This window comes from Meles meles, chromosome 9 (assembly GCF_922984935.1).
Source record: "Meles meles chromosome 9, mMelMel3.1 paternal haplotype, whole genome shotgun sequence".
In the NCBI taxonomy this organism is placed as follows: Eukaryota; Metazoa; Chordata; class Mammalia; order Carnivora; family Mustelidae; genus Meles; species Meles meles.
The window spans coordinates 52,654,719-52,670,281 of NC_060074.1; the positions used below are offsets into that span (position 1 = coordinate 52,654,719).

The window sequence follows — 15,563 nt, forward strand, 5'->3', positions numbered from 1 at the left end:
AGTAGCATGAAAGAGCTATATTGAGAGGCCACAGAAAGGCCTGATAAATTCATGTTCCAAAACCACAAAGACTATATACAGCCCTTATTCAAATATATTCTTTTTACTTTTAGCAGAGAGTTGAATTATAGTTCATTACCAAAATTCAGGAGAATTCTTCACCATAGAAAGGATACAAAATTTATTTGTAGAATAATCACATTTATGTCCTTAAAAAAAAAAAAAAGACTATTAGCATTATAGAAATAACTCCAACAGGAGTGTATGATTGCCATTTATTTGGTAGAAATTAGATCTACAAAGTTTTTTGGTTTTCTTTGTATAAACCAGATGTCAACTGAGTGTATCTAATCTGTTAAAGTCATAATCAGGTTAGTTTAAACTCCAAAAGAATAATCTGTGGAAGTCCAGGACTTGCTCAGCAGAGAGTCTACCTGGGATTCTCTCTCCCTCCCTCTCCATTTGCTCTTACCCCTCCCTCTCTCTCTCTAATAAAAAAAAAAATCTTTTATAAAGTATATAATTAAATAACGCGTATCACATCATTGAGGAAAGTCCACTGGACCCTTGAACTTCTCATCATTGTACTTGCTGTCTCCTCTCCCTAGTCCCTTTTTACTTCTTCCTTTAGTGTTCTCTACTTCAAGCTCCAATCTCCTGGAGTGAAGCAAAGGCTTCTGTTTAAGTGGTTAATGATTTCCTTTGTTTCCTGGGTATATACCTTCAGGCTCAAACCTTTCCCTTGGTGCCTTATCTCAGAATTCTCCCGAACAAAGGCAGTTTCTTGCTAAGGATACTCTATATAAAAGAACAGTCAGAGTTCCAAGGTTTGAAACCCAGTTCCATCACTTAGAAGGAAGTTGCAGGAGTTTATAATTGAGCTTTGCCCACCTGAGGCTGACTTTAAATTACCGAAACAAATAATCCTCCCTCTGTCCTATGGTTAGAAGGCCAGTTGTAGCCTAACACTAGGTCTCGGTACCTTTGTCATCCACCCACTTGATCTCATCATGTAGGCATTTTATCATCTCACATTATCACAAGACGGGTAAATATAATACAGTAAGATATTTTGAGAGAAAGAGACCACATTCATATAACTTTTATTACAGTATATGGTTACAACTATCCAATTTTATTATTAGTTATTGTTAATTTCCTACTGTGCCTATGAATTTAATTTTAATTTTAATTTATGAATTAAACTTCATCATGGGTATACATGTATAGGAAAAACAGAGCATATAGAGGGTGCAGTGTTGTCATGGCTTCAGGCACCCACTGGAAGGGGCAGGGAAGGTATCTTCCACAGGTAAGGGGAGACTTGTACTTGACTGATCTGAATGTGGGTTCTTGACTTAATCATCACCAGATGGGAGTAACAATATATCTAGTTCATAAGGTATATTATAAGGATTATCAATTGCTGACTCCATAAAAGGCCCCCAGAGTAACCACCATAGTGGCAGGGTCCTAACAGTCTTACGTGGAGGAGATAAAGGTAGATATTTATAGAGATTGGGCATCTGGACTTCAGTGGTTTAAGACTGGTCTGTCAACGCTGGAATCTTTCTGAGATCAGTCAAGGATGTGATGTAATAGTTTAGGATTGCTGGACATAATGAGGAATCTCGAAGTCAATTGATAAGCAAACAGTTTGTCTAGTTAAGTTATATATCATCCTGAGAAGACAGCTGAGCAACCTATTCTCCATAGAAGGGCATAGTCTGAGCAATTTATTGTTAGAATCAATTTATTTTCTGGAAGTTCTTGAAGCATGCAGCAAAGCTATTTATGAGTTTATAGCCTTGTCATAGTTCTGATAGGTTACCTATTTGGTTGCAGAAGGTTTCCGTTCTCAGGGTCAAATGAGAATAACGCGTTTAGTACAATGTCTGCTGCATAATTAAGAGTTTAAGAAATGTTCATCAGTTAGTACTGGCTATCTTATTCTGATGTTTCTTAAATCAGGACTTGACTGCCAGAGGGAATGGCCTCACTCTGGCTGAGGAATGCAATATTTGATAACTGGACTAACACACAGGGTAAAGCAAGTAGTGGGTTAGTAGGAGGGAGCACAAGTTGCTAGATAGTGAGCTTATGGATATTCAAGAGCAGGCAAGAAGCAGAGATCTCATCAGGAAGGCAGAACAGGGCCCTTTGAGATTTCCAGCAGAAAATAATAAGAAGAGATGAAGGTAAGTAAGCAGGAAGATTTACAGGCAGCCAGAGAAATTCAAGATTAGGGCAATAAATAATTTAGAAGCACTAAAAGAGGAAGAGGCAGGACCTGTATTCTACACCACTACACTGGACAAACGAGTAAACCAGTTCTTAAGCCACAATACTCTAAACACCAGATGTGTTACTGAAACTGTACCGAAGTTAGGAATAAAGTAGCAGATTGGCCACAAGAACTAAGGACAAAAGACAAGTTATTAGAAAAAGGCAATTGTCGGGGTGCCTGGGTGGCTCAGTAGATTAAGCCGCTGCCTTCGGCCTAGGTCATGATCTCAGGGTCCTGGGATCAAGCCCCGCATCGGGCTCTGCTCCGCAGGGAGCCTGCTTCCTTCTCTCTCTGTGCCTGCCTCTCTGCCTACTTGTGATCTCTCTCTCTGTCAAATAAATAAATAAAATCTTTAAAAAAAAGAAAAAGGCAATTGTCAGAGACCTATCAGCAGCAGAGCTGACTCAAATAATTATAGAGACTTTATCTGTAATATTCTCTATGGTGCTTCATAGCATAAAAATAAAATGATAATAAATTATATTCACCTAATCCCTTTATAATTCCATTTGTTTTTGGTAAAAGTACTGCGATATAGAAATGGCAGCAGACTTCCTTCTGTTTAGTTGATGGCAAAACCAAAATGTAATGAGTTTGCTCACAGATCCTATATGGCAGAAGGGGGAGGCAAACATAGGTTTCCAGGGACAGAGCTTGCTCCAATATGCCAAATAGGAATGTTGTTACCTATGTTTGAGAGAACTGTGTTACAGTACAATGACTTGCAGCCCAGTTTTCTTATACTCTTTCCCTTCCCTATCCTTAGCTCATTTATTTGCCCTGGCTCTAGAAGCTGGAAAAACAAAACCAACTGAAGATACCCCTTGCAAAAAAAAAGGGTAGATAATTGGTATTTCTGCACCTCTACTTCAGACTATGACAATGCAGAGCTATGAGCAGAAGTCTATCTGATAATTCATACAATAGCCTGCCTTATTGTGAAGTTTTCATGCATCAGCCCCTTATCAAATGTATTTTGTGATATGCAGAATACTAAGTTCTGGAAAGGCAGAGATAAATAATGTTAACCTTCGTTCTTCTTTTGAAGAATCCCCTAATCTATTGAATTAGATAGCTGTGCTGTGAAAAAGCATAATATGTTCAGAAAGATTGAGGCATTCATGAGGTACAAGGCTAAGGAAGGGGACTGAGTGGTCTTCTCTGAGATTAGCGGGGGAATGTAGAAAGAAATTCCCTGGCTTTCTGTTCTTGTTTCCTATAGCATGGCACTCTCCCACCTGAGATCCTACTGATTGATGTATTTCAAACAGAAGCCAACAAGCAAGGGGTTTTGGAAATGTTTCTTTCCCAGTAACCTTACCATTCCACCCATCCCAACACTTAAAAAGAGAACAGAAGGTTCAAAGAGTGGATCTGATAGCAAATAGGTCAAGAATGTGTATAGTGTCCAATGAGATATTAACACAAAGGTGCTTGGGACATAGGAACTTTAAAAACATTAGTCAATAATTATGACTTGTAGTAACTCACTCTTGGAAGGTTGAACACAATATTAATATAAATCAACATATAGTAACCCATGCAAAATTAAGTGCTTCATTTTACTTGAGGCCCCAAGCTGTTCGGTTATTATGGAAGAATCACTTTGCTGTTGCCCAAGTTCTCTTTGCATGGATGCATTGGCAAAAGATGAAAATTCCCTCTGTGAATATGAATTTTAATGATTGGGAAACAAAGAAACCACACATAATTCTGCAAGGTTCACGGCAATTCCCATAGCTGTTAAAAATAAGAAGTATATAGAGGACTTGTATTGTAAGTCTTTATTTTTAATTACTATTATTAATCTTCTTGATTGAGGCAGTAAAAGGTAACCACTGACTCACTGAGCAGCAATTCAACAAGTCATGCAAACTACAGTGTTGACAGCCTTTGTAGTCCTGAATGGATTGTGTCTAACTAAACCACTGTGTAATTATGGATCCTTTGTGATTTCACATTCTCATCTTATAGTCAATTTTTCTTTCTTTGATGTGGCATATTGTGTTCAGTAACTTATCTGAAAACATCAATATGGTTTTGAAAAGAATAAACTCTAATTGTAACAGTCTATGTTCCTATAATGTATGCATAGCCAAGGGGAAAGATGGTAAATAGGTATGCTGTCTCACCGGTTTTCCATGTTCCAGACATTGGAAATACGATTCTATCCCCATATACTCTCTAAATAAGAGCAGCTAGATGTATTTCTCATATGTTTATAAATCAACAGCTGATACACAGAAGACTGGGCCAACATTAGTGTATATTCAGATGATAGAAAAGATTATAAATGGAGTGGACAAGACTTTCTGACTCCAGTACTGACTATTACAGGAAAAAGGGCTTTATTAATTTCATCTGATGTAGCTGCAAAAAAGAGATGTATTAACCTTAAGCATCTTATTCTGAAATGTTGATGCAAGCAAAAAGGTTATATCTACACTGATATGTGTATACACACACACACACACACACACACACACACACGTGCGCCTTTTTAAAATCAATGTTTCTAGGCACCTGGGTGGTTCAGTGGGTTAAGCCTCTGCCTTCGGCTCAGGTCATGATCTCAGGGTCCTGGGATCGAGCCCCGCATCTGGCTCTCTGCTCAGCAGGGAGCCTGCTTCCCGCTCTCTCTCTGCCTGCTTCTCTCCCTACTTGTGATTTCTCTCTCTCTCTCTCTGTCAAATAAATAAATTAAATATTTTTAAAAAAATAAATAAAATCAGTGTTTCTGATAAATAATTTTAGACAAACTTTTTTAGCTTTGGCTTCACATTCATATCCCCAAGGGAGATTTTTTTGAAGTCCCATTGAATCTGGTCACACCCTGGACACCTAAATCGGAATCTCTGTGGTTGAAACCCATGCATCAGTATTTTTTTCCGGCTCATGGGATTATTCCAATGTCTGACCAAGTTTAAAAGCCATAGATATATTATTACAGAATTAAAAAGAAATAAACTTTCACTTCCTTTCAAGTATTACAGATTTAGCATGTCATAATATAGTGTAAATATGAAATGCTGCTATAATAAAAGTGTATTTTACTAGAATACCGGATTTCAGGAACTAAATTTGAGTAGTGGGCATCAGCTATGCCTTTCAAACTGATGAAAATTGCTATTGCAGTCTGCCACTTTTACTCTCACAGTTACTTACATATACATTGTGTTCCCACAATAATGTCAACGTTTGCCAATTCCATTTAGATTATTACACAGAAGAAAACTAACATCTTCACAGGACAGATTGCTAAAAGAGTATTTGGTCTACATGTGCATAATTTCAATGAAAGCTGTTTTCTGTGCTTTGTTTTAATCAAATGATTCTAGGGGATTCTCTGTTTTAAAGATACATGTTTGAGTGTAAGATTAAGGTGTAGTTTTTAAGTTCAGATTTTTTTTCCTAATATTCCAGACACCAATAATACCACTTAAAACATTTGATGTAGCATATAATGTGGGGCATAAATCTTTACTGTTAACTAATATAATTAAAGAATAAAATATATTATTATTACTTTATTATGCTGAATACTGAACCAGTTCTGTGACTTGAGACTTGCTTTCTGTAAAATGAAGATTTTAATTAGCTAACTTTGACAGCTGTTTCCAAGTCCACCATTTGGAGACTCTGAGCTTAATTCTGCAGTGTAGCCCAAGCAATGTCTCCTACACATTTCAGGTTACCTACTACTTGCATCTTACATAAAAGATGTAAAAGCTGAGGTGGCCAGTGTTAAAATAATTCTTACAGTATCACAAAGAAGTTGTTTGTCATGTATCAGGAGAATAGGTTATTAGAGAGGTCCAGTCCATGTAAGTACGTACCTCCCTCCATCATATAGGTCTCTTGTTTTTGTTTTGTTTTTAATTATGTCTTGAAAAGGCAGTGAGTTATAACTCTGACAGCTTAGATACCTAAAGTTCTTAAAAAAAAACAAAAAACAAAACCCTAAACTAAACTAAAACTAATAGCCCTGTAAATGCTTTTTCTTGGCTAAACAAAAAATTGTTCTATTCACCTGTTGTAAGATACACCCTTTTAGTTTTCTGTGTCTGAAATCAGGACGAGGGGCAATGGTTAGTTACGATCATTGTCAACCAGCTGGCAGTTGTTATAAAGAAAGATTTCTCAAGCTTGTATGAATGCGGTCATGACTGTTCACATAGTCATGCTTCTAAGTTATTAACCAGTGTTTAAACCACAGGTGCAGAGTTTAATTGTCATTCAACATTCCTTCAGAAAAGCTGTAGTCTGATTCAGTATTAGAACAAAAGTTATTGTGTGAAAAGAAAGGCGAGGAAATGGTGACAAGTATTAAATTTCATAAGACAAAGCAAATATTTATTGTCAGAGCAATGATAACAACTCTGTATTTTCTTATTAATCAATAGCTGACTGATTTATATAGCCTTTTTCCTGATCATGTCAACCAGGCGTCAGTATCAGCAGGGATCTCATTAGAAATACAGAATCTTGGGGTGCCTTGCCTCAGTGGCTAAGTTGCTTAAGCATCTGATTCTTGATTTCAGCTAAGGTCATGATCTCAGGGTTGTTAGGTGGAGTCCTCTTGGGCACCACACTGGGCGTGGAGACTCCTTAAGATTCTCTCTCTCTCCCTTTGCACCCCCTTAAAAAAATGCACTATCTTGGACCCACCCCGAATTTACGAAAGCAGAATCTGCATTTTATCAAGATTCCCATGTAATTTCTTTGCATCTTAAGATTTGAAAAGCGTATCTTTATAGTTCCAAAGAATAAACCCACAAGAAGATGAAGGTGTTTTATATTTTGTTACTGATATATATACTTAATGTATGCCTCTAATATGCTAAGCGGTGCAACATAAAGCTGGAGAAAGCCCCTTAGAAAAGATGAAAGAAACTTCAAAGTAACAAAAAGCTGTTGTGACTGATTCATAAGCAAGCATGACAATATTGATAGAAATCTATGTCCAGGTAATTTTAAAAGCTTGTTCTGTAAGCTCTATTTAGGTATTAAATGGATTCTAGAAATAAGAAAGCATATGCTATGGTTTATTTGACAACATTTTTTTTCTCTCCTAGCAACACTTAAAATGACCATGTATCTTATGATAGGTCAAACAATAGATGTGATGAAATACAGAAAATGGTAATAGAACAGTGTATCACAACCCCATTAGAAACCATGGAAATAACTCCTGTTCAGGAGTCCCTTGAGATAACAGGACAAACTGACATTGAAAATAATTAATTTGTATAGCTTAAGAATTATTCTAGAAATTATTTTATTATCATCCAAAGTTTTCTTTGCTAAATAATTATTTACGTAGGAAGAAGGGGAGGAATTAATTAAAATATTAGCCACATTTTATTTGTATGCTACATTAAATAATGACATAGTGGAAATTTTTTTCTAAACATAATAGTTGCATTAATAGTAAATTAGTTCATTATAACTTTGTCACATACATCGAATATAAAATTAACATTTGTGATTAGATTTTTTCAACCACAAAAACAAAGCAGGATAGAAATATTTTAAGTAGCTGGATTTGAATATCTGCTTTTAGTTTGGTATTTTAAAAGGTTCATCTAAATATCTCATTCATTTTTGTCTTTGTTGCCATTTAGAATACAAAACATACAATGTACATGCATATATAACATGCCAAAAAATTAAAATTTTTTTTTCAAGTGATACTGGGTAGCCATTAGAGACTGCTGTCCTTGGGTTAAACCAATCTTTGTGGACTGTTGCACTGCTTTCAGCCTGATTTTTCAGTTTTACTTCTTTATTGATGCTGATCATGATGGTCTTTAACACACTGTTTGCTCAGCATGCTATTTTGTTGGGCAGAAGAAGAATGGAGGTTTGAAGAAGATCATGGTGAGAACATTTTTTAATTTACCAAGATGGCTTTCTGAGTTCATTTAGTGATAAGCTGCTGGGATGCCCAAGTCACGTGCTGATGAGGCATATAGAAAACATTGGAATCTTGCCACCAGAAGGGGAAAAGAGGACTATGAATCAAAGTACTTTTTCCCACTACATTTTGATTTTTCTGTATACACGAAATATTCTATAGGGTGGATGATTAATGAATGCTTTTCAAAAAATTTATGCAGAGAAAATGTCATAGTTCAGGTATGGTTCCTTCTTATCTGGCTACACTACAGAAGATTTCACTGAGTAGATGAAATTTCAGACTGTTTTAAAGGATGATTAACATCTCAAAAGTCATACAATCAGTATTTGTTTAATTATATGCCGTTATGTCCGACATTTTATTGAATTTTTTTCCACTTTCCTGTGAAGAAGGCTAATTTTAACAATGCTTATTTTGTGTCGTGTATGAGATCATTCATGAGTGGCAGGAAGTATCTAGTTCATTTTATTTTGGGGACGATTTTAATTCTCTAGCTCTTTAGAGTATTTCCATGAAACTATAACCTAAGGTGAATAAACTCTGCTCCTGTTCCAGATACCCAGAGATATTTTTTTTTCTAAAATTTTATAATTACATGAGTTAAATGTCTGAATGTTGACAAGTTGATGGGGGTGAGGACCAGCTACATGTTAAATTGAGGATAATCACCTAGAGCACTACACATACTATTAATCCAAATGTACCTTTTTGGATTGATTTCTAGAAAAGTAAAATTTGGGCTTCTTTGGATTTATAAGCAAAATTAAAAAAATTTTTTTTCTCAAAACAGCAAACTCTAAAAGTGATGAGAATTATGGTGTGGTCTGGGAGTGCCTGGGTGGCTCGGTTGGTCTAAGCATCTGTGTTTGCCTCAGGTCATGATCCCAGAGTTCTGGGATTCAGTCCTGCAGAGCCCACTCTGCCTCTCCTCCTGTGCTCTCTTTCTCTCTCTCAAATAAATAAAGTTAAAAAAAATTATGGTGTGCTCTGTGTGACTGGTAGCATTCGCATCACCTGGAAGCAAGCTTTTTTTCAAAAATGAATAATCTCGGGGTACACCCCAGACTGACTGAATCTGAATCTGCATTTTCAGAAATCTCTAGGCGATTCCTTTGCACGCCAAAGTTTGGGAAGTGCTAATAGCCTATTCCCTTCCCTGATCTCCAATTTTGATTATGTAGTACTAACCAAGAATCTGCAAAGTAAATCCTAGCCCCTCAGTGTTTCCTTCAAAGTAGACACGGTTTATAGCATTCTCAAACAGAATGGAAAACACATGACTAGATTTTAGAATAGAAAAATAATATCAGCTTTATATGTTCAGAACTCTGTGAGCATGTCTTTTCATGTTCTTACAACTTTTTGAGTTATATAATAAGTTTTTTTTTCTGAACAAGGAATAAAATTATATCCACTAAATGAATTCATATGTCCCTGTTGTACTGTAGTCTTCTGTTGATAGTGTCAGAATGTTATTTTAGCTTTCTTGGACTTGTGGAAATCATTCTGCTTGTTCCCTACAGGAATTAGAATAAAATACTAACAATTATGCATCTTTAATTTTCAAAATGCCAAGTAATTACTCACATTTATAAAAAGGAAAATTATTTTTGATAATCATAAGGTATTTCCTTAGTAAGGGGCAGTTAAATCTAAAGTGTTATCATGAATATTTTTATTACAATAATCAGAATGAAAAATGAATTTATAAGCTTGCCTCTCTTCTTTCTTTTCCAGATGCAAGACAAAGGTCTACCCTGATGAACTTCCAAACACAAGTGTAGTCATTGTGTTTCACAATGAAGCTTGGAGTACTCTCCTTAGAACTGTTTACAGTGTTATAAATCGTTCCCCACGTTATCTGCTCTCTGAGGTCGTCTTGGTAGATGATGCCAGTGAAAGAGGTATAAATATTCTTCCCCCTATATATTTTTTTAATCAGAAAACTTCATTATGGTTGAAAAGATAGCTGGGTAATGATCTGTATTTTCCTTAAAATTCTGCTAGCCCTGAAATCACCTATCAAACTTCATCAATATACCTAGCCAGTGCCAATGCCGGGAGTCTGCAACTAATTCTTTCAGTTTCTCTCATGATTCCATTTGGTCCATACTAACCTAAGAAATCAGACAAAGTGATGTTCAAAAGTGTTTATTTTTTTCCCAACTTAAATGATCACATGATTGAGCATTAATACAACTTTGTGGACTTCTGTCTTTTGTGTGTGTATGTGCAGGTAAAAGCAAAATAACTTGCAATTAAGAAGTCTCCATTTACTCTTGTGGCCCAATTTCTAAATTAAAGTCCAGTATATTAACTTCCTAATAATGTCCTTATCTTTGCCAGTCAACTGATAGAGTTATTGTGAAATATACATTAATTTACTGATAAGATCTCTCTGTATTTTTTTCACCTAGTGCAAAAAAATGATGGGAGTTGGCTTCCATTTCTGTGTGTTGAATTCCTTCTGGGCAGTAGTAGCTCTGCTGTGTCTTCAAATAGTTTCAAAACTTTATAAATTCTTATTGCACATTACAGATTTTCTCAAGTTGACATTAGAGAATTATGTGAAAAATTTAGAGGTGCCGGTAAAAATTATTAGAATGGAAGAGCGCTCTGGGTTAATACGTGCCCGCCTTCGAGGAGCAGCTGCTTCAAAAGGGCAGGTCATAACTTTTCTCGATGCACATTGTGAATGCACCTTAGGATGGCTGGAGCCTTTGCTGGCAAGAATAAAAGAAGACAGGTAAGAATTCATGTGTTATGTCTGCCTGGGTTTTGACTGAACCTGTTAGGACAGTTCCAGGTACCCGTCAAAACTTCCTTATAAATTGCTATTTTTAGAAGGTTTATTATCTAGCTTTTAAAAAGCACCCCTCCCCCCTTTAATATAGGCTGATTCATGCTGAGTATTAATATTTGTTTAAGAAGCAGTTGAGCAATTCAGACAGTAAAAATGTGTTGAATATTCATTTTGTAGGTGATAGAAATGAGTCCAATTTGAATTAGTGTCATGTTTTATAATTTCAAAGCACCTCATTGTGTCCCCACAACCACCCTGTGAGGAAGGTAATATGGGTATTCTCATCTGTGCTAGTACTAAGGAGGAACAAAGAATTAAGTAGCTTGTCCCAGTTACTGGAAGTGTTGGGAACAACAATTTACTTCTTCCCATTCCCAGACCAGTCTTTTCTCTACTAGGTCACTGCCCTTATTCAAAATCTGGTTCAAAACCACCTAGAGAATCTTAAAAATGAAGACACACACTCACACATTCCACTGGGATGAAATCGTGGTTAAATAAAAAAAAACAAACAAAAACCAAAAACAGAGCACATCTATCAGAATTTTAACTATTTAAACAATGGTGCCAGTTTGTATACACAAATTGTGAAATCTGAAAAAATTGAATAGTACTAAATAGGAATTAAGAACCCTCACACTTAACTGAAATTCCATCTGATAATGATGCTATCAAGTACAAGTTTTCTTGTAGATATTTGTACACACTGATGATAAATGATTCCTAATTCCTAAGTACCTAATGAAGACAACTGTGTTGAATGCCCTGATACAGTAACAAAGCGTTGCATAACAGCGTAACACCTTGTTTGCATAGTCATTTCACCTACCCCAGAAAGGTCTTCCTAGAATTGAAGTTTTTAATTAAGCATCCAAGACAAGGGCTGCTTAGGGTGAACTAGTCCAACTACATCATGTAAACGGCAGGATTTGGTACTTGCCAGGAAGATAGATGGAGGTTGTCAGTAAAATGAACCATAGCAGTTGAAGAAAGCAGTAGGAACCTTTTAGTCAACTGAGTGTAGAACACAGCTAATAACATTTTTCCACTCCATGTATTGTACAGTATGCACTGGAGGGTAAGGCTGGTGAAGTAAAATGAACTTAGAACATCTTAAATGCATTTCCTGGCAACTTTTCCAACACTATGCTGCTCTTTTAAACATGTGCTTCATATTCAACTTACTGAATTTTTAATATAATGTTCAATATCATCATGCATAGATTATTTATTTTTTAATCTAACCATATGTTTATATTGTATTTGCATGTCATGAATTCTAATGTCTTGTCCTGCTTAAACGTTCAAAAGTTGCCATAACTAGATAATGAAGTCCTATTCGAGGTTATTAGAACTAATTTTTGCCTCCTTACAAATTAAGCCATTAAATTTAATGAAGAAGGAGAGAAAAATACTGATTTTGTAAGGACCAGAATTACCAAAAAACTTTTCCAAGGCTGGATGAATCCAATTGATTTCGGAGAACTCGAGACTTTGGCTAATTGTGTGGAGTAGAAGACCTAGTTGCAAGTGAGCATTTCTGATAACTGGTGTTACAAAACCAGAATAAATTATGGACAACATTTATTTGCTTTCCACACTTAGGGGTGATTCAAAAGCATACTTGTATTTACCCCCTACAAAATATGAAAAATAAGCTCTGCTCTTTGGAATTAGCTACCAGCAATGCAAACTTGAGTAGACCTGAGCGTTCATTGTGGAGATGACAGACTGATCCTGTAATAAAACGTATAAGTCAGGAATAGAGGAAGACTGAGGGAAGCACAACATGGATTAGAAGAATACCCAGTCTTCTGGTGGAAGTTTCTTACCCTAAAAAGCCACCATCAAGAACACCCATTCTTTAAGAAGAAATAGATCATAAGATAAAACACCAGAAACTTAAGTTGCTTATCTTTCCCTATTTTAAAATATGCATATTGTTATGGTAAATTCTGAGATCTAGGACAACACACTTAGAAACGTCCTGTCCCTAATACTTTCAGAGGAGACATTTACTTACACTGATGATCATGATTTCCATGGCTGCTCTGTTTGTTGATTTTTACTTGTTTGTTTTTAGAGTAGGTATTTTCTCGGGGGGGGGGAAAAATTCAGAACTCTTTAAACTAACCTGCCCCCTTTGAGATTCAAAATACCAGGTCTAATTTGCCATCATCCACTCTTTGCTTGTGCGTGCTGTTTCTTTTCAGTGAGCTCTAGCTAAAATGATGCATAAGATCAAAGTAGAGCTACTAATCATGCTGTGGGTGGAGGTTTTATGAAAAATAGACCATGTTCATCCTGCTGAGTTAGTACTTAGAATGCATTTGGAAATCAACTTGAAGACCAATTAGTATATTTGATTAGACTATAAATGATAGAATGAAGTAGAGACTATAAGCAAGATGTAGTAAAAGGAAATGATTCCATTGAGAAAGAGAATAAAATGAAAATAAAGTGATATTAAAGTCACAAAATGATTGAATTTCAGCTTAACATCTATACTGAGTCTGAAAAAGTTAATGTAGTATTTAAACTAATATTCATAAGTAAACTGGTTTTGCTTTTTCTGCAGGAAAACAGTTGTATGCCCCATCATTGATGTGATTAGTGATGATACCTTTGAATATATGGCTGGGTCAGACATGACTTACGGGGGTTTTAACTGGAAACTGAATTTCCGTTGGTATCCTGTTCCCCAAAGAGAAATGGATAGGAGGAAAGGAGATAGAACATTACCTGTCAGGTATGTAGTGCATATCTTCCAAAGGATAGTATGTGTGTTTCTATAATAATTACTGAGTATTGTAAATCTGTGCTCTCATTTTTAAGTCTTTAAAAAGCATTACTTTTTATTCATATACACATTTGCATTATCACTGCTTACATGATAATCTAAGAATCAGTGACAACATTAAATTTAGTTTAAATTGGCACAGGCAAATTTAACTATTGGTGAAAGTGCCAGATTTCTTGGAAACTTTGTATATTTTGATACATAGAATATATTTATTGTGGATTTTCTGACAGTCTTGATGCTTCCAGTAAATATGTATCTTACCTAAATGCATATGCTTTATAAATAGAGATATTCTCAAAATTGAAATAACCAAAAATGTTTTGTCAGATACTCTAAATTTACCAACCTCAAAGAACTATCTTCTCTATGGATACAAAAGAAAGATCCATTTGGAAAACTAATATATTAATAATTATGAAGGATTTATTTTTGTTCTAAATTAGTAAAAATAGCTACTTATTTTGAAGTATTGATTCATAAAATACATTTGCTATTAATACAAAATAAGAAATATCATGAATATCTTTAGTTGCCCAGATGAGAATTACTCACTGTATTAACGTAAAATGATCACCTTCTTATTTTAACATATTACTGTGTACCTCTTACCTGCAACCAAAAATTGATTTCCTAACGATCTATTTGAGAGGGAGGGTCACTAGTTTTGTTCTTTAAAGATGAATTTGGCAAATCATGATTTAGTTTCATTCTAAAACAATATATATGACCCATTATCCAAACAAGGAAGTTATTATGTCAGTGTTTAAGTATAACTTAGTGGTCTTTAAATCTTGCTATAATCTTCACATTCACCAAGTCTTAGTGATCATTGCTTTTAACAACTTGAGGAAAGACAAGCATCTTTATTACCATTGTTTATTAGAAAACCTGTTTTCCCAGATCATGGTTTCATTTAGTGTTAGCTGATTTTTCAGCTTCTGGACCTATGTCAGAATTTTCAGGATACTTGACCAGTACACTCAAATACATTTTCAGAATGAAGTTTGAAATAATGTCATTTTTAAAAACACATTGGCAAAAGACATGCTTTATTTAACTGTATTTTTTCATAAGAGTGAAAAGGTAGATAGATAAATCAGTTACCCAACATTCACAGTAAGAAATTGTTGATCTCATACACAAAAGTAAAGATCTACATAGAAATTGGCCATTATTTCTCACCTTTCATTAGTTAAAAAAAAGGAAACATCCAGCTTGCTGTGTTTTAACCACAGCTTACATGTTTTTACCATAGTAACATGGAGACCCAATAAAATTGAAGTATATTATATCTGTTTTCCTCAGTAATGGCACAGTATTTCACTTTATAAAGTGCTGAGGTAGTTGGAACAAGAGAAAGAGAGAAACCTCAGTCTTTGCTGAAGTTCCAGATTTTTATGGCAAAAGGTTAATTAATTCACAGGCTATGTTGTAACAGCCTGCAGGTAATTTTCATCAGCATAGCTGTAATGTGAACTTTCTTTGTACTTGTAATCTATTACTCGAAGAGATCATTTTTCTCACATTTGTACAAACAGATAAATCATTCTAGGTGTTGAAGATGATTTTTTTCCCTACTTGATTAACAGAATTCTGAATAGCTAAAGTGATTAAAATGAGGTTGAAATTTTAGCTTTTTTAGCAGAATGCCTCATTTAAAATGTCAGTTATGACAGAACTTTCTAGTGACTATAATTGGCTAGTTAGTCATCATTTAGAAATACAGTCATGCATCTGCATACATAGAGAA

General features: G+C 35.2%; 1 protein-coding gene across 2 annotated transcripts in view; it reads left to right on the forward strand.

Annotated features, from left to right (window-relative positions):
• Window positions 1–15,563, forward strand: part of GALNT13 (polypeptide N-acetylgalactosaminyltransferase 13) — a 554,323-nt gene that overhangs the window by 328,075 nt on the left and 210,685 nt on the right. For both annotated transcript variants that reach the window (XM_046019643.1, XM_046019644.1), the window contains exons 5-7: window positions 9,945–10,111; window positions 10,746–10,953; window positions 13,589–13,759. In XM_046019643.1, coding sequence (XP_045875599.1) covers window positions 9,945–10,111; window positions 10,746–10,953; window positions 13,589–13,759 — 546 coding nt within the window. The remainder of the gene's footprint in view (window positions 1–9,944; window positions 10,112–10,745; window positions 10,954–13,588; window positions 13,760–15,563) is intronic.